General features: G+C 35.6%; 3 protein-coding genes across 4 annotated transcripts; 2 read left to right on the top strand and 1 right to left on the bottom strand.

Annotated features, from left to right (window-relative positions):
* Positions 1-2,094: 2,094 nt before the first annotated feature.
* Positions 2,095-4,590, bottom strand: LOC136219085 (ATP synthase gamma chain 1, chloroplastic-like). The gene is made up of 2 exons (XM_066006314.1): positions 2,701-4,590; positions 2,095-2,402 (listed from the first exon to the last, which is right to left on the bottom strand). The coding sequence occupies exon 1, from the start codon at positions 3,837-3,839 to the stop codon at positions 2,709-2,711; it is 1,131 nt and encodes a 376-aa protein (XP_065862386.1). The 5' UTR covers positions 3,840-4,590; the 3' UTR covers positions 2,095-2,402; positions 2,701-2,708.
* Positions 4,591-7,193: 2,603 nt separating this feature from the next.
* On the top strand, positions 7,194-12,610 carry LOC136219086 (uncharacterized). 2 transcript variants are annotated; one of them, XM_066006315.1, is made up of 10 exons: positions 7,195-7,467; positions 7,984-8,040; positions 8,316-8,368; positions 8,966-9,017; positions 10,560-10,625; positions 10,697-10,756; positions 11,084-11,126; positions 11,776-11,826; positions 12,199-12,304; positions 12,442-12,609. In XM_066006315.1, the coding sequence occupies exons 1-9, from the start codon at positions 7,356-7,358 to the stop codon at positions 12,260-12,262; spliced, it is 558 nt and encodes a 185-aa protein (XP_065862387.1). In that variant the 5' UTR covers positions 7,195-7,355; the 3' UTR covers positions 12,263-12,304; positions 12,442-12,609. The 2 variants fall into 2 exon arrangements, with proteins under 2 accessions (XP_065862388.1, XP_065862387.1); XM_066006316.1 differs by having other exon boundaries at positions 7,194-7,471; positions 12,199-12,610.
* Positions 12,611-15,661: 3,051 nt separating this feature from the next.
* On the top strand, positions 15,662-21,393 carry LOC136219084 (aconitate hydratase, cytoplasmic-like). The gene is made up of 20 exons (XM_066006313.1): positions 15,662-16,050; positions 16,131-16,235; positions 16,361-16,521; positions 16,615-16,707; positions 16,895-17,080; positions 17,299-17,460; positions 17,568-17,712; positions 17,814-17,956; positions 18,042-18,098; positions 18,176-18,255; positions 18,345-18,420; positions 18,636-18,821; positions 18,965-19,032; positions 19,118-19,236; positions 19,370-19,491; positions 19,743-19,841; positions 19,930-20,409; positions 20,478-20,576; positions 20,648-20,890; positions 20,969-21,393. Exons 1-20 carry the CDS (start codon positions 15,759-15,761, stop codon positions 21,035-21,037), a joined length of 2,985 nt encoding a protein of 994 aa, XP_065862385.1. The 5' UTR covers positions 15,662-15,758; the 3' UTR covers positions 21,038-21,393.
* The last annotated feature ends 1,265 nt before the right edge of the window (positions 21,394-22,658 follow it).

Below are 22,658 nucleotides of genomic sequence, written 5' to 3'. Positions count from 1 at the left end.
TACCACCCTTGGACTAGTGGACATGCACTAGGTTTAAGTAATCTATCCTAGTCTATACGGAACTGAAAGACAGACATCTGACATTGGAAAGAAAGGTAGATGTCTCCATAAGGAATGAGCCATATGAACACTATGGGACCTCGAGCCCATAGTGCACAGTCTTACAAGGGTCAAGGTTTAATACACAATCATCTTACGAGACAATATTCTTAATTGGTTAACGAGTATTGGCTTAGAATCGACTTTACTCTTAAAAGTAAGACTTGGTTGAATGCTTATAGGACCTCTCGATATCGATTGGTTGGCCTAGAGGTTGGGGGAAGTCTTAACACCAGAAGAGGATTTTAGTGCTACCCAAATTTATCACTAGAGTAATAATGTGACAATCACGTTTGAAAGAACTTACTTTTACATATAACATGATAATCATGTGTATCCTACGTGACAATAAGAAAAATTATATATTTTTTTTTCTATCGGTTGAATAAGTAAAAAAAATTTGTTTCATGTGATATGTAAGAACCTAGCATTTCCAAAGTAAACATTATGTCACTATTTCTAGTGATTTTTTAGCTTGAAATGGCTAGAATGTCTTTATTTCAATAAAATAAAGTAAAAATGATTTTATTGAAACAAAACGAAGTTTAGTAACTATTTTAAAACTGACTCTAAACTTCAGTGCGCATCAATGCAAAGATGCATTCTCTGTTTCATCTCCTAACTCATAAATTCACATGATGAAACGTCAATCCAAAGGAAATAGGACAAAGGAGAGCCTCGGCCTCCGGGCACAACTCCAGAAACAAGTTCTTGTTCCGTGAAGCTAGGCACAAGAGTCTTTTTTACCCAAAGCTCTAAATGATTTAAAGCCTACATAGGGTCATGGCAGAAATTTTGAATCTGCACTTTTCAGCCTATTCAATATTCATGTCTTGTTATTCTTTCAACATTCACGTACTAGCTGTCTGAATGATCAGCAGTTGCATCGCTTGTCACTGGAATTTAAAGATGATAACTCATGTTAAGTGATGAGCAAATCAGAGATGAAATTTAAAAGGTTGCATGCTGGAAAGGAGAACCTGACAGCATCCATGACTCATTCAGGTCCTACAGAAATTAAAAAGGCTTAATACTTCATTTGCCCCCTGAATTTGTCCAAAAAACTTGATTGGCTCCCTGAACGTTCAAAGTGTCCTAACAGGTCCCTCAACTTGCATAAAATGTTCAGTTAGCCCCCCTGAACTTACGTAAAATGTAATCAATTGATCACTCGGTTGCAAAAAAGTAAGTTAAATGCGGAAGATGTATTCCATGCATCTTAAAATGTTATTACATAATTCAAAAATAGATTAAAAAACTTGCTCAACTATAAAACTTATCTTCTCTAATATTAGAACCACATACCCCGATTTTGGTTGTTTTACTTTTTTTAAGACGTATGCAATACATCTTCAGCATTTAACTTACTTTTTTGCAACCGAGTGATCGGTTGATTACATTTTGCGCAAGTTCAGGGAGCTAACTAGACATTTTATGCAAATTGAGGCGCCTATTAGGACACTTTGAAACTTCAGGGGTCAAACAAGCTTTTTGAACAAGTTCGAGGGCAAATGATATATTAAGCCAATTAAAAAGGTTACAAAGATCTATAACTAGACATTCAATCCTAATCAGAAAAGAAGAAATTTATTTAGCACATACATCAGTGAAAATTTGGTAATCTCCTATATTGCATCTAAACACACAAAAGGCCTAAGGCAGCAGTTCTGATCATCTATAAACATTTCGCAGTAGATTTGCAACCAGAGACCTATGAGAGAATCAAAGTCTCACTTAACATCCATCATGTTCGTCAAATTTGTTTCTAATTGTTGTAATATTTGCACAAGCTATATGAAATTAAGCAAAAAAAAAAAAAAAAGATACTATAAGATTACATACATAAGCAACATATTTTGACAAATCTCTGGATTTAAATGTTTATTATTCTTTGATACCATTGAAACATTGAAGTACTGATTAACCGAGCTCCGTATTTTACTACTTTCCCATTAAGACAACAAATATCAGCAAGAAATTACATTGAGAACTGGAAACAAATCTAAGATGAACAAAGTTTCAATTAAGCATTTGTATGGGGAAAAAATTCTATGTAATTAGAGATGTAGCAGAGTTATACAAACCTATTATTCATTTTTCAACAAGAAAAAACATCTTTTAAGATGGCAATGCCAAGAGAATTATGATACTTACTACACTTCGAAGATACAACTTGGGGGACTAACTAAGTGATCAACACACCAAAGATCCTGCTGCCATAAGCTCACAAGCTTCTCCTTTTCGAGGTATCCAGGACATCAGATCTCTCTCTGAACTCAGTATCAGCTCCTCTTTTTAAGCATCTGTAGTACCATTCATTTCTTCAAATGCTACACACACATGGGTGGAGAAAGGTACTATATATATATATATATATATATATATATATATATGTATCTTTAAAAAGAAAAATAAAAGGGTAAAGCTCATGCATCTTCTTATCTTATTATTTTCATATTGTGGTGTGAATGCCGAATCACTAAATGGTTACAACAAAGATGCCCCTATCTATACAATGCTGATATAAAATCTAGTTAACCACAAGTTTCTTAATGAAAAGAAAACAAGAGAAACAAGCATAGATAAAGGACAAATACAAACCAAAATTGTTAGGAGTCTCTTAGTGCTTCAGCTCCAGCTACAATCTCCAATAACTCTCCAGTAATTTTTGCTTGTCGTTCACGATTGTATACAATAGAAAGATCCTTCAGCAAATCAACTGCATTATCCGTTGCATTACTCATTGCATTCATCCTTGCAGCAAGCTCACTTGCCAGTGATTCCTGCAGTGCCCTCAAAATCTGACTATTTAAATAAAGGGGCATCATAGAATCAAGAATCTGAGCTGGGTCTTGCTCAAACTCCATGAGAGGCGAAATAATCTCCTTCTTTGTCTTCTCCGTCTCCATTTCAACAGCCAACTTTCCTTCCTTGCTTGTCAACCTAAAGAACTCATCATCTTCAGCATCAATACGCTTCCCATTCACATCACAGATTCCTCCTCTTGTAGACAACGGTAATAAAGTATGAATGACAGGTTCAGACTTAACTAAAGACACAAACTTAGTATACAAAAGCTCAACCTTATCAACTTCTTCGCTGATAAATAGCGAAAAGACATCATCAGCAATCAATTGAGCGTCTTTAGCTGTAGGAAAATTCCCTCCATCAATGAATCTATCAACCAAAATATGAGGCCTACGCTTAAAATATGTATTACCCTTCTTCCCTACACTAATCACAGAGTATTCTAACCCTAATTTTTCCAATTCCGTCATCCGAGCCTGAGCCCTTCTTATTACTGCATTGTTAAAACTACCACAAAGACCTCTATCACCAGTAACAACAACAAGTGTTACCTTCTTCACAGGCCTAACATTCGTTAAAGGAACATCAATATCCTCCAATTGGAGCTGTTCATTGATGTTATAGAGCATATCAAGTAGAGCGCTAGTAAAAGGTCTGCTGTTGATAACAGCTTCTTGAGCTCGCCGAATCCGTGCTGCGGAAATCAATTTCATTGCCTCTGTAATTTTCTTAGTGTTTTTGATAGATTTAATCCGCTCGCGCAACTCACGGATACCACAACGAATCGCAGTATATGAATTAGATCGAGAGGAAGTAGTGTATAGAGGTGAAATTTGGGGTAAATGACAAAATTGATTTGATTGAAACTGAAAGGAAGTTGCAGAGGTTTGAGGTTTTGAAGAGACCCACATGCTTAGATTGAAAGAAGACATGATTTTGCTTAACTACGGGATGGAGGGGAACAAAAATTGGGATCTCTGCAAAACCCTTAAGATGAAATTTGGGGTTTTGCAGAGATCAAAGTGAAAAGATAGGAAACTTTAAGTGAGTTTGGAGTGAAAGGAATACGAGTTATTGAGTGTGCTTACCAAAATGAAATAATGAGAAGCTGCTGATATTTGAATGCAGTACTGCTTGGTTGCCGAGAAAAGGAAGCCACCTGACGAATGTTGAAAATATTCTGATTGTAATCTTCTTAACGGCGATTTTTTCTGATTAACTAGACCCCCACGTTGTGCGGGGTTTGATGATAAAATAGAAAAAATATATTAAAAAACAATTAAATATAACTCCAGTGAACTTCAATTGCTACCCTTAACGAATGTTAGACGTCGCTCTCCAAGAACCGTCCAGTGTTTCCTTAAGATTTTATTCTCATGATTAAAACCATCATCCCTGAGTTTGTCATGCTTTCAATGATCAATCTTTCCTTAACAAATTTCCCTTTTTAGTTTAGGCTACAACACTTGGTGCAGTTTGTGGAAAAACGATCGAAAAGCCATCATTTTGTATTTTTCTTTTCTTAATTCAAGGAAATGCCTTTGAAGAAATCTTAAGTTCCACCTTCTCAGATGATCTTTAATCCAGACGAAGGAAATACCAACATGAAAATCAAGAAGAACAAGTTGAAAACCAACTTGAAAAATCAGGAACTATTACACCTACAATTCCCTTAACCAAATATGAAGCTCTGAAAAAGAAGTTCGACAAAAATAATAACAAGCTAGAAGAATTAATGCTTTTTGTTCAAAAGTATTTCCTCAAGATATGCTTCCTTTTAATCTCCAACATAGGAAAAAGCATCATGTTGATCAACCTCAAGAAAAGGAAACATCTTCAAAAGCACCACCAAGAAATGATGATGAAGAATTCACAACACGTGCAAAAAAAAAATCTCAAAAAAGTGATTTTTCCTTTTACTGAAAATATCATAAAGACGCCTCTCAACCAATGAAGATCAATAAGAAAGGAATTTTCCTTTTACTAAAAAGATCATAAAGACGCCTCTGCCTAAGAAATTCAAGGGCCCTGTTTGGTAAAGAGCGTTTTGAGATAAAAAGAGGGTTTTGACCAACTTTAGAGGTTTGACCATTGAAACCGCTAATTGGAGTGTTTGGTGGAGAGAGGTTTGGGAGAGAGTTTTGGGATGAAAACGCTAATTTAGAAAAAGCTCTTAAAAGGAGCTTTTTCAATTAGCATTTTGCAATATTAAAATTAATGGACTTCTTTAACCCTAATAGATAGACTCCCTCTTGTCCTGTGCCAAAATTAATGCCCTTATTCGTCTTTTTGCACAAACCGCTATTATTAATCAGCTAATTTTTACCAAACAGGTCTACACAAACAGCTAATCAAATCAGCTAGTCAAATCAGCTAATGTAATCAGCTAACAGCTAATTCCCAAACAGGGCCAAGATGCCTCAACTAACCATATATTGAGTCAAAGGTGATCCTTATGACCATATGAAGAACTATGAGACCATGATGGTATTGAATGGATGAGATGATACAGTAATGTGTAAAGCATTCTCTACAAATCTGGCGGAACATGATCGCACATGGTTTAACAGTCTCGAAAAAGGATATGTATCTAGTTTCGATCAATTGAGGAACAAATTCATGAATGCTTTCATCATCAATACTAGAAGAAAAAATGATGTTACTTATCACCTTACCATCAATCAAGAAGAGCAAGAAACTCTAAAAGGTTAAGTAGAGAGGTTTTGGGTAATAACTTTGGAAATTTAGGATCTTCAAGCTGGGATGGCAGTTACATGGGATGATAAGCTACTACTAGGATGCACACAGTTACATCTATAAGGCTGTTAAGACATATGGTAGGAAAAAAAGGTTCCATCTTCTATGAGGAAAGATAAACTACTACTATGATCCACATAGTTACATCTTTAAGATTCATCTTTAAGGTTGTTAAGACATATGGTAGGCAAAAAAGCTCCATGTTCTATGAAGGAAGATAAGCTACTACCATGATAAATATAGTTATATCTTTAAGGCTGTTAAAGGATGTGGTAAACGAAAAAGCTTCATCTTCTATGAGGGAAAAAGCTACTACCATGATGCACAGAGTTACATCTTTAAGGCTGTTAAGACATATTGTAAGCAAAAAGGAATCATCTTCTATTAGGAAAGGTAAGCTACTACTATGATGCACACAATTACATCTTCAAGGTTGTTAAGACATGTAGTAGAAAAAAAAACTTCATCTTGTATGAAGGAAGATAAGCTACTACCATAATGCATGTAGTTACATATCCAAGGTTGTTAAGATATGCGGTAGGAAAAAGCTTTTGTCCTTAATGCAGAAAGACAAGCCCACCATGCACGTAACATCAAGCATAAACAAATCGTTAAATTGAAACCCCCAAATGATTAGGGAGCAAGGTCATACTAAGTTCTTAGATTAGTGTGATGATGATTTCTTTCAAAATGAAAAAAAGTTGAAAAATAACTTCCATCTGTTAAGATGAAGTTGAGCACGCGATAACTCGTTCATCTCGAGATCAAAAGGAATATCATCTTTCAAATTTGATAAGTTGAAGTTGAACATGTGATTATATGTCTGCCTCGGGTCAGAAGGAAGAATATTATTCGAATTTGATAGAATGAAGTTCAACACCATCCATTAGGATAAAGTTGAAAAGTTGATAACTTATCCATCTCATGTCAGAAGGAAAGCCAGTCTTCTAATTAGACATGAAAGTGATAATTTATTTGTCTCGAGGCTTGAAAGAAGATTGTTCTTCCAATCAGACATCATGAACATGATAAATTAAAGTTTTGATAATGAAATTTCAAATTTCAATTGAAAGTTTTTCTTTTTTTTAAATAAATTTTCCGATTACTTGGTTTGAGGTTTTTTAGTCATCCTTTAGATGTTCTAATTAAAGTTTTTTGTATACACTAAAGCTCGAATCCAAGATCATTATGTTAAACAACTTGAAGCCTTTAACCATTCAAATCAATCTTAAAGTTTTTCTAATATCAAATCAGTAACTTATAAATCATAATTTCAAATCCTCAAATCCGTAATTCAATTTAATCTAAAATTAAATTTTAAATCACTATAAATTTTATAATTAACATGATTAATAAAATATGATTGAAGTAATAATTTTTAAAACCTAAGAATCAAACCGAACCAATTTTTTTCGATTTGTTTTTGTTATTCAGTTAAGCTTGATTTATATTTTATTGATTACTCAATTTTGGATTATTTCAATTTGGTTCCATTTTCAAACCGCCCATTTTCTTAGACCGAGCGACCAACCCAAACCGAATTAATTGGGTTGGTTGCGTTAACCGGCGAAACCTAACGGACAAAGGCCGCTGCAAATCACATCCCTCTGTGATCTGATGCTCCGCCATTAAGCATATTCTCGTTGCTTCTTCCTATTGATTTCTCTAGGAGTTTAACTGGAGAAAGGAAAATGTCAAAGCTTTTGTCAAGGATTGCTGGATTCTTTAGCAGCCGAACTTTGGTGGGTAGGGATAAGGCAGGCAACCGATACTTCGCCAGAACAGAAGAGATCGATGGTATCAGTAAGTGGGTCTCCTTTCCTTTTACCTTGTTTATTTTTCTCCTTTAGTTTTGCAAATTCATTTCTGTTGCTGTATTCCCTGAATTGCTATGTAGAAATGAATATTAATTCTCTGGTACTTGGATACTAGTTTTTTCATGCGTTTTCCTTTTAGTATGGAATTTGAGTAGGTTGGTGGTTCTTAAGCGCTTTATTTATTGCAAATTGAGCCTAATAAGTTACATTTATAGACTAAGTTGTACTAAAATTTCATCTGTTTATTGAGTTAATAGCTGATATTGCATTCTGTTTGTGCTTTAAGGAGCTGGCTTCTTTTAGTTTCAATGTGATTTTGGTCAGTCATAATCTGCTTGTGCTCTAAGGAGCTATTTGTGTTGTTGAGGGCAATGGTCATACACATTATAGATGTACATGTAGCTTTCTGGGTAATGCCAGTGCAATTTTGCATTCCCTTTCTTATAGAATGAAATCCTATGGGCTAGTTTGTTTTATATTTTGGGATTTTCTGATGTTTTAGTGAAAGAGAAAAGATGGGTAACATTCAAAGGAGAGGAGGATCCCACCTCAGTTCCAGGTAAGCTGTTTGTGCAACTCATTTTTTTAATATATATATATATATTTTTGATAGCACAATTTGCATTCAGGAGAATCATTATTGTTATCTTTATTCAGCTAGTTAGTGATTCTGATCTTTTATGATTACTTATGGAATCCTAATACACTTCAATTTCTTTTTTTTATAATTATTATTATTGTAGATATATTTTTAACTGGTTCTACGGTACTTAGTTGCTGTATATGTTGTTTTTTCCTGAAACTTAATGGGTGCCTATAATGTGATTGCTGTAGTTGAATGGATATGCTGGTTGAACGGGCAGCGTAAAAGGGCTCCAACTCCTGAGGTATCTTAGAAACATAGTTTTGTTTTATGAAGGGATAAGTAATGTCTCTTCTACCTCAAAAAAATATGAAAAGATAAAAAAGAAATCCTCCCCCATATGTGTACGTTGTGTGCATGTTTGAGTTTTGGTTTCAGGGTAAAAATTGAATTTAGGCTTTGGAATATCACTAATCATGTTGCTTAGATTGTGCTTCTTTCTCCACCGCCTGGGAGATTACAATGCAGTGTATTCTGAATTGTGCGTTAACAGCCTGATTTAATTTGACTTATTCCAAGGGGGATAGCCAAATAAGGCTTGATAATATGGCATTTTCCTTTCAGTTTTAAATTTGATTTTTATTGTATGACTAAAGTAACTGATGAAGGAGTTCCTTTGATATGGCTTCTTCTATCTGGTCTATGTATATAAGTCATCAATGATGCGCAATAGTGACTTCTTTTTTCCTTGATTTCACATGCCTACTTGAAATCAGTTTAATAAATGGATCAGTTTTGGTGGCCTTTTTTTCTTTTCTTTTTGTATTGATTGTATCTAGCTATGTTGGTCAAATATCTATCTCTGTTGTTTTATTGTTAATTTTTAAAATTTTCTGTTCAGGAATTGATCCAACTTGAAGCGAAGCGTGAACTTGTGAGGCAGAATGTTGCTCGTATGTGTTAATTGTGTAATTACTAATATTATTGTTTCCTCACATCTGCTATTATGTGTTGGATTATTTTTATTGACATTTCTTTGATATAATCTGTAATGTTTTCATGGTTAAAGTCTCAAGCAAGTGCAAATTAAATGATAGATATATTCTTGTTGATGGGTAACTAAAGAAGAGAAAAAAGATTCTTTCTACTTAAAATATTTTGAAATTTAGTCTGTATAGTACTCAAGTTGCAAAACATCGAATTCATTATATATTTTTTTGGTATTTAAATTTTTCCTCAGATGATTGCAATAGGATGTTGTTAAACTCCGTGCCTGTCAATCTTGGGATCTTTGGTGAATTATGGTCATGATGCTCATGCAAAGATGCCAGTTTGAAGCCTCTCTGGAGGCCTTGGCAAAATGATATTGGTCATAATTTGGAGTGTAAGTTTAGCGGCCGTAGGAGTAGGGAGGTAGGGACAATCACCCTAGATGGGAGAGTTGTTCAGGCCTCGGATTGCTTCCGGTATTTAGGATCTATTATCCAAACGGATGGAGAAGTAGATGGAGATGTTGCTCATAGGATTAAAGCTGGTTGGTCGAAGTGGAAGAGTGCTACGGGTTTCCTTTGTGATCCCGGCATGCCTAATAGATTGAAGGGAAAATTCTACCGGACGGCAATTAGACCAGCATTGTTATATGGTACGGAGTGTTGGGCAGTGAAACACTGCCACATCCATAAGATGTCGGTGGCGGAGATGCGTATGTTGAGATGGATGTGTGGTCACACGAGAAAGGACCGGGTGCGTAATGAAATAATTAGGACAAAAGTAGGGGTCACATCTATTGAGAATAAAATGAGAGAAAACCGACTAAGGTGGTTTGGCCATGTGAGACGTAGAGCGCTTGATGCGCCGGTTAGGAGAACCGAAGAGTGGCAAAGGGATGTAGTGGTGAGGGGTAGGGGAAGACCTAAGCAAACTTGGAGGAGGGTGATCGAGAGTGATATGAGTTTATTGGGAATTGAGGAAAATATGGTAGTGGATAGGACGGAGTGGAGGGAGCGAATCTGTGTCGCTGACACGACTTGATTTTCACGGTTTTATATGATGGTTCATGTTAGCCGACCCCGAATCATTTCGGGACTAAGGCTTTGTTGTTGTTGTTGTTGTTGTTATTCTCTGTTGCCCATCTTCAACCCTAATATTTGGAAAACCTTAATTTCTGCCAAACTTCATCCGTGCAATATGGTGTTGTGCTTTGATAACATAACAAGTAATCTGATAAAATAGAATTTTTATTTTCTAGTTCACTTTTGCTTTTGGAGTACCTTGTTCTCAATTCTGAGGCTGTGCCAAAAGTTATAACCCAAAGCTCTGATGCTATTATAATGAAGGATATGATTGTGAAATGTTTTCTACTTAATTTTCTTTGTAATATTTTGAAAAGGTATTGGTCTGAATACAACTTTTTTCTTTAATGTTGATCAAAACGGTCTTTGGCTTTAACTAAAGGATTCTAACTTGACAAACCTTCCTGTTTTCACTTTTAAAAGTTCTCAAGAAAGAAGAAGAGGAAAAGAAAGCCAAAGAAGGAATTTCTCGCAAAGTTAGTAGCACAGGTCAGATGCTAACCAAAACATATTGTTAACTGTATTTTATGGCATATGATGCTTATACCTCCTTTATATAGGTAAAGTTGGAGGTCCAGATTTGAAGAGTTTCATTCAGCAATTTCCAACAGGTGTAGAAGGTATTATAATTGTTCGCTATGATGCATATCTTTCATGGTTCCCAAAATTCGTTAGGAGGTATACGGAAACATGTTGTGAGTTTATGCTTTGTAAGTGTAAATATTGGTTGAAGTAGCAAATGTGATAATTGATGCAGTAATAGCATGGCCTGAAATCTAAACATGCCAATAGTTACTCACATTAAGAGCTCTAGGCAAGTAGGAGATTACATGTTACTTTGAATGTGGCACACATGCTCATGTACCTATTTGTTAATTGCAATTCCTGTGGGCTATGCTTAGTATATTATGCTGACAATATTTGCATTATTATTCTTGTTCTCAAAGGTGGCAAGCTTGAGGAAGAATCAAATAGAACAGATAAAATGAGGTTGGTTAGCTTAAACTCTGTCATTTGTGCATATTACCTGCTTAAACTATTAGTCATGTTCTCATATCTACTTGCTTGTTTACCTATTAAATTAAAGTACAAGTCCTTTTTTCCTTATGGGACTAGTCCTGAGGTGTTTTTTTTTTTTTTTGGCCTGCGCTTGTTAAATAAATGCTGCACTTTGACTTCCTTAGAGTCTTTGTATGTCCCATCTAAACTCCCTCTAGGGTATACATCTCTTTATATCTGCTATTCGAATAAATGCTGCATCTCGAGTGCTAGACTTATTTACAAGTGTGTATTTTTTTTTTGGTAGTTTTCTCTTCTCCATGATTCTGTTCTCCCCCTGTGTTGGTGACTGTGTCAGCATGCTTCTATGAAATGGTTTTCTTCTTGCTTAAGATAGAACCGGTGGTCTGAGTCTTTTGGATTCCTTGTTGATTATTTGATTACACATCATTGTCCCTTTGAGATTTGATTGTTTTCATTTATGATGAGATCTAATTTTGATAGATCAAACTTCAAGTTATTGATTCACGCAATTCCTTAGTTTCTATAGTGTTGATGATATTCTTTTTTCCCTCTGCAAATATATGTTTGTAAAGAAGCTGCTTTTTCTTGGCACTCTGACATGATATACATTTCACAGACGAGGAGAAACAGAAGCGGAGAAAGCAAAAGAAGAACAATCTTTACCACTGTAAGTAGCTGGGTTAACATAATGTAGCTGTATATCCGTCCTTAGTGTGACCTTCAAAGTATGGGAACTGCCATTGCGTTCCATGCAACACATTGGTTTTCAATGATTGAATTCTTGCCACTCAAATAAAAAAAAAAAAGGGCGGCCCGGTCGCACTACGCGTCCCCGCTAAGCGAGGGTCCGGGGAGGGGTCCCACCACAAGGGTGTACTGGGGGCAAGCCTTCCCTTGCCAATTTATTTGGCAAGAGACCGCTCCTAAGACTCGAACCCGTGACCTCTTGGTCACACGACAACAACGTTTACCGTTGCGCTAAGGCTCGCTCCTAAGACTCAAATAATGGTTACAAATAGATTGACAATCATTTTTTCAGGTCTTCAGAACCGACGGGATCTGGTGCAACGTACCAGCCGGGGATATGGCAGCCTCCAACGTAATATTGCATGTTATTGCCACTTGCACTGCCTTTAAGATACCTGGTTTGCCTTCCAAATTTTATAGAAACAAATTTTACAAATTCACTTACGAGATGCATAATTTCCGGAATTTAATCATTCTTCATCTGATCTTTCTCCCTCTGTCTATTTTCTTTGTTTTGCCATTTCTGGTCTGACAGATGGAGCATAGGTTTAGTCGAAATTTCTATCATAAATGTATAATTAGGAGGTAACTTGATCGTTTTTGTATAATTTGTAGCAGCAGAACAGATGCCATTATTTTGGGAATGTAATTCAGTATTTTCTTTAACATAGTTATCATTATAACAATCTGGAATTTATATGTTAAACTTGAAAGAACAGGTAGCATTTGGATTACGGAGTGGTGCAAAAATGAAGAACTGAAAAAACAGGATAAATAAAAAATATCACAAATCACAAGCATTCTATTCCAAAACTAGATATATAAAAAAAAACTGACTTTAAACTGTTTAAAATGCAGTTGAGAAACTACCTATGTTGTTGAATAAATAAGGAAATATGTATGGAAATGGTAATAAGAATCACATACTTGTTTGGCATTGGAATTTAACTATTCGATTTCTGTCATTAGTCAATCCTAACAACTCTATTAAAAAAGGTTTGGGATGAGATGGAATTTAAAAATTTATACTAAATGAGTCACACTATGAAACTTTGGGAGCGAATGATCGAACAAAGGCTAAGGAGGACGGTGAAGATCTCGGAAAACCAGTTTGGCTTTATGTCGGGAAGATCAACTATGGAAGCCATCCATCTAATGAGACAATTAATGGAGCACTATCGAAATAAGAAGAAAGACTTGCATATGGTTTTCATTGACTTGGAGAAAGCATATGATAAGGTACCAAGGGGAGTACTTTGGTGGGCCTTGATAAGGAAAGACATTTCGCGGAAATATATTGACATCATAAAGGACATGTATGAGGGAGCATGCACGAGTGTACGTACTAGTGTTAGGAAGACTGAAGAGTTTCCTATTACGATTGGAGTGCATCAAGGTTCCGCACTAAGCCCATTTCTTTTTGCCATCGTTATGGATGAACTAACAAGTTCACTTCAAGATGGTATACCATGGTGCATGCTGTTTGCAGATGATATTATGTTGGTTGATGAGACGAAAGAAGGAGTGGAGAGGAAGTTGGAACTATGGAGACAAACTCTAGAATCTAGAGGCTTTAAGTTGAGCCGAAGTAAGACGGAATATTTGGAGTGTAAGTTTAGCGGCCATAGGAGTAGGGAGGCAGGGACAATCACCCTAGATGGGAGAGTTGTTCAGGCCTCGGATTGCTTCCGTTATTTAGGATCTATTATCCAAACGGATGGAGAAGTAGATGGAGATGTTGCTCATAGGATTAAAGCTGGTTGGTCGAAGTGGAAGAGTGCTACGGGTTTCCTTTGTGACCCCGACATGCCTAATAGATTGAAGGGGAAATTCTACCGGACGGCAATTAGACCAGCATTGTTATATGGTACGGAGTGTTGGGCAGTGAAACACTGCCACATCCATAAGATGTCGGTGGCGGAGATGCGTATGTTGAGATGGATGTGTGGTCATACGAGAAAGGATCGGGTGAGTAACGAAATAATTAGGACAAAAGTAGGGGTCACATCTATTGAGAATAAAATGAGAGAAAACCGACTAAAGTGGTTTGGCCATGTGAGACGTAGAGCGTTTGATGCGCCGGTTAGGAGAACCGAAGAGTGGCAAAGGGATGTAGTGGTGAGGGGTAGGGGGAGACCTAAGCAAACTTGGAGGAGGGTGATCGAGAGTGATATGAGTTTACTGGGAATTGAGAAAAATATGGTAGTGGATAGGACGGAGTGGAGAGAGCGAATTTGTGTTGCGGACACGACTTGATTTCACGGTTTTATATGATGGTTCATGTTAGCCGACCCCGAATCATTTCGGGACTAAGGCTTTGTTGTTGTTGTTGTTATATGTTCTAATATAAATTTTAAATCATTTTTTTATATTAGTAAAAAGAAATAAATAAAGGTACTAAAATGGTGCTAAAAATGATAATATTGTCATATAAAAAAACCTAAACACCATTGTTACTGAAAATGCTTTTATAAGCGAAAGAAAATAAAAGGAAATTGTTTTGATCTATTAATAGATTTAATTAGTGTCGGTTTGTTTTCAATTTTCGAAACTGTTTTTTTTTGTATTTTAAGTCTAAACAGGAGATAAAAAAAAGTGTTTGATAAAAATTTGAAACAGTTGCTTTTTTACGAGAAAATCAATTAATATTATCAGTAACAACAAACAGTAGCGGGCGAAACAAACAGACTCTTACTGTAAATTTAGATAGTACTCATTCCATTCTCAAATAAGTGTCATTTTAGAATTTTCACACAAATTAAGAAACATAATTAATATGCACTTAAATTAATAAATTAACATTGATTAACTAAATAAAAATTCTCTCTCCTATAATGATTGGAGAGGAAACTTTGAAAACCTAAAAAACACATGAATCAAGACAAAATTTAAATGTATAGATCAAAAAACTATACTAAATTTTATTGAAAAACGAAAACGACACTTAAAAAAGAACAAAAACAATTATCTAAAACCAATGTTTTGAAAACCGGACCGGACGTTGAACCGGTGAGACAACTGGTTCAAGGTTCAATAGGTTCAACCGGTTCAACCGGAATGGTTCAACCGGATAAAAAAATAAATAAATATATATATAAAAAATAAAATGATGTTTCATTGAACATAAAATTAAAAATTTCATACATATAATAAACAATTCTTAAGTTAACATATTAATTAAAAATTAAAAATTCATACAGATAATATAAAAATTCACACATCGGTAACCAATCCTTAATTTAACACATTAATTAAAAATTCACACATCTAAAATCAAACCCATAGTTTAACACAATATTAAGATTAAAATTAAATTAATTAACACCAATTATTAAAGAGATTGTTCTCTATCTAATTTTTAAATTTTTTCCTTAATTCAATATGCTTTTCAAAAAATGGTAAAAAACCAGGGTCAATCCGGTTCACTGGTTCAACACCGCTTCGTGGTTCAACCCCGGTTTGATGCGGTTTAATATAGTTGAACCTGTATAGCTAAAACCGAACCGGATACTTGACTGGTTTGCGGTTCGACCGGTTCGACCAGCCGGTCCGATCCGATTTTTAAAATACTGTCTAAAACGGCACTTATTTGAGAATGGATGTAGTCTATTTGATAGGTTGAAATAGTTCAAATGATAAGCGGACAAATGTAGAAAGGAGGTTCCAGTTGGCAGACAAAAATGTTGCCACGCTAATCTCCCATCAATAATTTTAAAAAAGAGCAGAAACTATAAAAACAGTGTAAGGAACTAGTACATTCCTTACACAGCATCACTCTATTTGTCTCTATTTCTCTTCTCTGGCAGCTTCCACAATTCCACCGTGAAGCTAAGCTTCTCATTCAGAATCAGTATGCACATACCCACTTCTCCTTCTTCTTCACTACTCAGGTCTCGCTTCACTTCCACAATCTCCTCTCTCTCCAGACCGCTGTCGTTTGCACTCCATTCTCCTTCTTCCCTCTCGTTTCCCCCTCACAATTCTTCTTCTTTGAGCTTCTCGTCGGCGTTAAGGTCTTTCAAGTGCTCCTCATCACGGTGGAGCTATGGAGTTAATTGGCGCTCCCCCTTGAATAACCTTCGTGCTCAGAACCGTGCCTCCTCTCCTGTTATCGAGCACCTCCACCGAAAGCTTTCTACTATGGGTATACATGGATTCAAATTTCGTGTTTTAAGCTTTCTGTTATGGTAGTTTTCTTATGTCACTTTTGGTAAATACATTCAGCTTCTGAGCATCCTTTTAAGGGGATATTGACCAGCCTTCCCAAACCCGGAGGTGGAGAATTTGGGAAATTTTATAGCTTCTGTTCTTTGAATGATCCAAGAATTGGTATGCACTTCAACTCTTAATGTGATCATCAAATATTCTCATTCATTTCAACATGTTTTGATTCACTAATCGTTTCCACAGTTTCAAATATAAAAGCAAATATATTTCGTTGTTTTTATGTGCAGATAGATTGCCTTGCTCTATAAAGATACTTTTGGAATCTGCAATACGTAATTGTGATAATTTCCTAGTCACAAAGGAAGATGTTGAGAACATTATTGACTGGGAAAATACATCACTTAAACAAGTTGAAGTCAATTTCAAGCCTGCTCGTGTTCTTTTACAGGTTTGCCGCATTGAGTTGTTTGATGTACTAAAAAAGGAAAATCTGGTTTTGGATCTTATACTCTGAATTTGAAACTTTTGTATTGTTTACCAGGATTTTACTGGAGTTCCAGCTGTTGTTGACCTTGCTTGTATGCGTGATGCTATGAAGAATCTTGGCAGCGACCCTCAAAAGATCAATCCAATGGTTTGTGATTTGTCTTCTTGGATGCTTGGTTATGATTTTTGGGACTGTTTATATTCTCAATATGCGTGGTTAATAGGAAAATTTCGAAGTTCTCTTCTTCCTAGTAATTCTCTTTTGTAGTTGTGTCTCCTAAAATGGAGCTTATATGGTGCTGTTACAATTTGTCATAACATGTTTTACCGTTCAGGTCCCAGTAGACCTTGTTATTGATCATTCAGTTCAGGCGGATGTGACAAGGACGGAAAATGCAGTGCAAGCAAATATGGAGATTGAATTTCAGAGGAACAAAGAAAGATTTGCTTTCCTTAAATGGGGAGCTTCTGCTTTCCAAAATATGCTTGTTGTCCCTCCTGGATCTGGCATTGTTCACCAGGTGAATTACTCTACCATGAGGCTTTTTCTTGGCAATTATTCCATACTATAATGCTCTCCAGTTTTTTTAAGGCTCCAATCTATGGAAAGCTGCTGCCTTGCTACCAATTTCCTTCTTTAAGTTGCACATTATGGCAGGATTGATAAGGTCAATCAACTTCAGTCACATTTTTGCATAGAGAATTTTATCACTAATAATGTTTTTAATGACTTCATAAGGTGAACCTTGAGTACCTTGGACGGGTTGTCTTTAACACTGATGGCATCCTGTACCCTGATAGTTTGGTTGGTACGGACTCTCACACCACAATGATTGATGGGTTAGGAGTTGCTGGCTGGGGTGTAGGAGGTATTGAAGCAGAAGCAACTATGCTTGGTCAGGTAAAGTCTCCTTGATAGATGTCCCTGCTCATTCTCCATATTGATTCAAAACCATAACAGATATGTTTTCCAAGTCTATGTCCCTAATGCTTTGCCCAATTGCACAGCCTATGAGCATGGTGTTACCTGGTGTTGTGGGATTCAAATTGTCTGGAAAATTGCGAGAAGGTGTCACAGCTACTGATTTGGTTTTGACAGTTACCCAAATGTTAAGGAAGCATGGGGTTGTTGGCAAGTTTGTCGAGTTTTATGGTAAGCCCAAGATGTAATTCAACAATACGAGTTGATTTTCAGTTACCTGAAATCTTAGTTCCATTCTGTTCTGACACTGATGAATTTGTATATGCATATAGGTGATGGAATGGGTGAATTATCATTGGCAGATAGGGCTACTATTGCAAATATGTCTCCTGAATATGGAGCAACTATGGGTTTCTTTCCTGTGGATTATGCTACCTTGCAATACCTTAAACTGACTGGACGAAGTGATGACACTGTTAAGACTTCTGTCTTTCTCCCTTATCACATTTGCATCTTTTTATGGGTGATAAAGTTTGATCATTAGTATATTTTGTAATTAGGTGGCAATGATAGAAGCATACTTGCGCGCAAACAAAATGTTCGTTGACTACAATGAGGTAATATTCTCTCTTTATCTCACTGAAAGAGAAATGAATGTCAAGTATATAATTAATGAACTTGGTCTTTGAAATAGCCTCAACAAGAGAGAGCCTACTCATCCTATCTGTCATTGGACCTAGGAGATGTTGAACCCTGTGTATCAGGACCGAAGAGGTGTGCTGTCTGTTTGATTAAATTTTTATATCTTAGGCATGGTTAGTCATTTGGTTTTCAAGTTATTGGTTAATGTATACTAATAACAGACCTCATGATCGAGTTCCTTTGAAAGAGATGAAGGCAGACTGGCATCGTTGTCTTGATAACCGAGTTGGATTCAAGGTTAGATTTAAACAAACCAATACATTGACCAATGCTTTTGCTTGGTTTTTCATGCTAAGCTTGCTGTTTGTATTCATCTTGATCAATATATTTCTGTTCCTAGGCATGTGATATCATTGATTAACAGTTGAATTGAGAGGTGAATATCGTTATCAGATTTTATAACAATATTTTTTTTGTATTGGCATGGTTGTTCTCCCATAATTCATTATCAGGGATTTGGTATTCCAAAGGAAGAGCAAGATAAAGTGGCGAAATTTTCATTCCATGGACAACCTGCTGAACTTAAGCATGGCAGTGTAGTAATTGCAGCAATCACAAGTTGTACAAACACATCGAATCCTAGTGTTATGCTTGGGGCTGGTCTTGTTGCGAAAAAAGCTTGTGAACTTGGTTTGCAGGTTAGCTTTAACTTAAGTAGGACAGTTGAAATCATATTCTAATTGGAAATTATAACTTCTATGGAGCTTGGAAACCTGTAATGAGTTCGTATTCTTTCTGTTTTCGGCGTTGAATATGTATTGTCGTTATGATGTTTTTCCAGGTCAAGCCATGGATTAAAACTAGTCTTGCTCCAGGTTCTGGGGTTGTGACAAAATATTTGCTCCAGAGGTGTCACCTAAGTTCATTATTTGCTTTCAATGTTAAATTGTTTAGACATATGCAATGTACTTAACTCTAGTGGTCTTTTCTTCAGTGGCCTGCAGAAGTATTTGAATGAGCTGGGTTTTCAAATTGTTGGCTATGGTTGCACTACTTGTATTGGGAATTCTGGAGAGCTTGATGATTCAGTTGCTTCTGTAATTTCAGATAATGGTATGGTGGAAGAATCTGGTTTTGCGAAGTTCATGTCATCTAGTTTTAGGCATTGTCCTCTTCAACTCTTGATCAAAACCATTTAGCTTCTGGAATTCTAATTATTTGTGGTGCTTCATGGTCACTTGTGCAGACATTGTCGCTGCAGCTGTACTTTCTGGGAACCGTAACTTTGAAGGGCGTATACATCCATTAACAAGAGCTAACTACCTTGCTTCACCTCCATTAGTGGTTGTCTATGCACTGGCTGGCACGGTATGCAAATAGTTTGTAGTGGTACCATGGTACCGTATGAACTGTAAAGCCTTTAATCTGGCAAACATTCTAGTACCTTGGTTTTGGAACTTCTGACTCTTATGACATTTCTATGGCATGAAGCTGGTTTTCTGAAGTTTCAGTCTCTAGCTTAGAACATTTCTCTCCGATTATGTTACTGACCCTGTAACAAGTTGTTAAAATTTTGTTTGCACTTGTTTAATTCTATTTACTTTTTGTTCCAACTACAGGTGGATATTGACTTTGAGAAGGAGCCAATCGGGACAGGAAAGGATGGAAAGAATGTATACTTCAAGGATCTTTGGCCTACCAATGACGTAATAGCAGAGGTAGCAATTTTAATCTTGAAATAGGATGGTAGACTCTTTGTTGAACTTGTTTTGAAAACATCTAATCAACCGTATCTTATTGCCTCAGGTTGTACAATCTAATGTATTACCAACTATGTTTAGAAGCACTTACGAGGCCATCACTGAAGGCAACTTAATGTGGAATCAACTGTCGGTCCCTGCTTCGAATCTTTACTCATGGGATCCAAATTCAACCTACATACACGAGCCACCTTTTTTCAAGAACATGACCATGGAACCACCGGGTCCTCATGGAGTGAAGGATGCTTATTGCTTGCTCACTTTTGGAGACAGTATAACCACAGATCACATCTCACCAGCAGGTAGTATCCATAGAGATAGCCCTGCTGCAAGATATCTCTTGGAGCGTGGGGTTCAACCCAAGGACTTCAATTCCTATGGTAGCCGTCGGGGCAACGATGAAGTAATGGCCAGAGGCACATTTGCCAATATTCGGATTGTCAACAAACTCTTGAATGGAGAAGTCGGCCCGAAGACTCTACACGTTCCCACAGGAGAGAAGCTTCATGTGTTTGATGCGGCAACGGTGAGTCCTTATAGTGAAAATCATTGTCATCATCACAAACTGTGAACAAGCAGTGTGTGTGATTGCAGAAGTACAAGGAAGCTGGGCAGGACACTATTGTTCTAGCAGGGGCGGAATATGGAAGTGGCAGCTCTCGGGACTGGGCTGCGAAGGGACCAAAGCTGCTGGTAAGTGAGTCTCTATGCGAGTTTTCGGTCTTCTGCATCGTAATAATGATATATTTGATGTTGTGCATCAGGGAGTGAAAGCAGTGATAGCCAAGAGCTTTGAGAGAATACACAGAAGCAATCTAGCCGGAATGGGGATAATTCCGCTATGTTTCAAGCAGGGTGAAGATGCAGACACATTGGGATTAACTGGTCATGAGCGTTATACTATTGACCTTCCAAACAAAATCAGTGACATAAAACCTGGAGAAGATGTTACTGTCACTACTGATACAGGCAAATCTTTTACCTGCACATTGCGTTTCGACACACAGGTATTGAACATGCCTTATATAACATGTTATGCTTCGGCTTCTCCGCATTTTGTTGAGTTGGTAAAATAATTGATGCAGGTTGAGTTGGCATATTTTGATCATGGTGGAATCCTGGATTATGTGATCAGGAACCTTAGCAAAAAGTAGAACCCCTAAACTTGAATGAAAGATTTGGCAACTTCATTTGTGAGGATTAAGCTCATTTCATGAGCAACAACAGAAAAGCATATATAATTTTATGTTATGCTTGATATAATCATAATTAGACATGTTGGAATACAAAGTTGAGGGATGTCTTATGCCTCTAATATGAAGAAAAATCTGTATAATTCTCCAAAAAGAAAAGATCTGTATAAAGAACAAACTAGTGTATATGTGATGTGAGATAGATTGATTAATCATGTATTCTCAAGCTGTTTATGGTTGTAAGTTTGTAAGTATTTTAATAGCTTTTGTTATAATTAACTTTTTTTTTTCCCTCTCCAAAGAGAGGTTTGGGATTATTGATTAAGGTTTATTTGAAAGATTCCGGATGTCAAATTGTTTTAAACCTGAAATTTAGTTTACTTAAAATATGAAGATATTTTGAGTTTTGAGTAAAGTATACTTAACATATAAACTACTACCTGAACAATGTTTGATCAATGGAAACTTTTCACAATGTAACTAGGAGGCTGAAATTGTAGTTTTATAATAAAGTTTTGTTTAATTTATCATGTCATAAGATAAAGGATTAATTTTAAAAACATTCATGTAAGTTACATTACAGGTATTTCTTTTTTTTTTTTTCTGGTCTACATTTACAAATTGAGAGATCTGAAAATTTTACGGGTATTTGTTTTTGTCTACATTTGCAAATTGAAAATGAAAATTTTACAGAATTAAAGTTGAATTTTTTTTTTAGATTTGTGAAAAAATTAAAATTGTTTAAAATATTATTTTTTAAAAAATTTAAATTTTTTTATTTTTTTATTTTAAAGATAAAGTCGTTAAACAGTTAAATTTATCAAATATTAATCCAAAACATTTCTAGATAAAGTTTTCCATCTAAATATGTAACCACAATTTTTTTTTTTTTGAATTAACTTTAAGATAAATTCATGATGCTATAACCTTCTCCTTTAAAGATTCTTTTTGCATTTTTTTATTCTTTTTTGCATTTTGTGCTCACTATTTTTAAATGATTGATGTTATTACTTGATTCATTAGGTCTATTATTTAAAGTATTTTAAACTTTTTTTCTTTTTTAAAACCATATTAATTATTTTTATTTGTTAAACTTAAAGATAAAATATGACCGATAAAAAATGTCGAAACTCGAGCTTAATATAAATAATATATTGTGCTTATTATAGTTTTATAGAATTCATTAAGGTTATTTGGCGTGATTTTTATATATATAAAAAAATCAGTAGAATGTTATGATATAAAAACGAAAATTTCTAACTTATGTGATTCACGTGCTATCTTAACTTAATCTTTTTCTCTAATAAAGGAACAAGGTTTCAAACTAGGTCTAATTTTTTTTTTGAACATATCAATATATCAATTTAGATTTCACGTATAAAATAATATTAATGTAGCTTTAATGTTTATAAAAACGATCAATTTAGGCTTTGATAATGGAACATGACACATCATTCACATTTTTATGTAAAGTTCTGCTAACTGTACATGGAGAGATAAATCAGAACTTAATGGAGTAATATAAAATGACGTGTTATGTTCCGTTATCGAGGTCTAAATTGGTACTTTTTTATAAATGTTA

The sequence above is a fragment of the Euphorbia lathyris genome, chromosome 2 (assembly GCF_963576675.1).
Source record: "Euphorbia lathyris chromosome 2, ddEupLath1.1, whole genome shotgun sequence".
NCBI lineage: Eukaryota > Viridiplantae > Streptophyta > Magnoliopsida > Malpighiales > Euphorbiaceae > Euphorbia > Euphorbia lathyris.
This window is presented reverse-complemented; position numbering and strand designations above follow the sequence as displayed.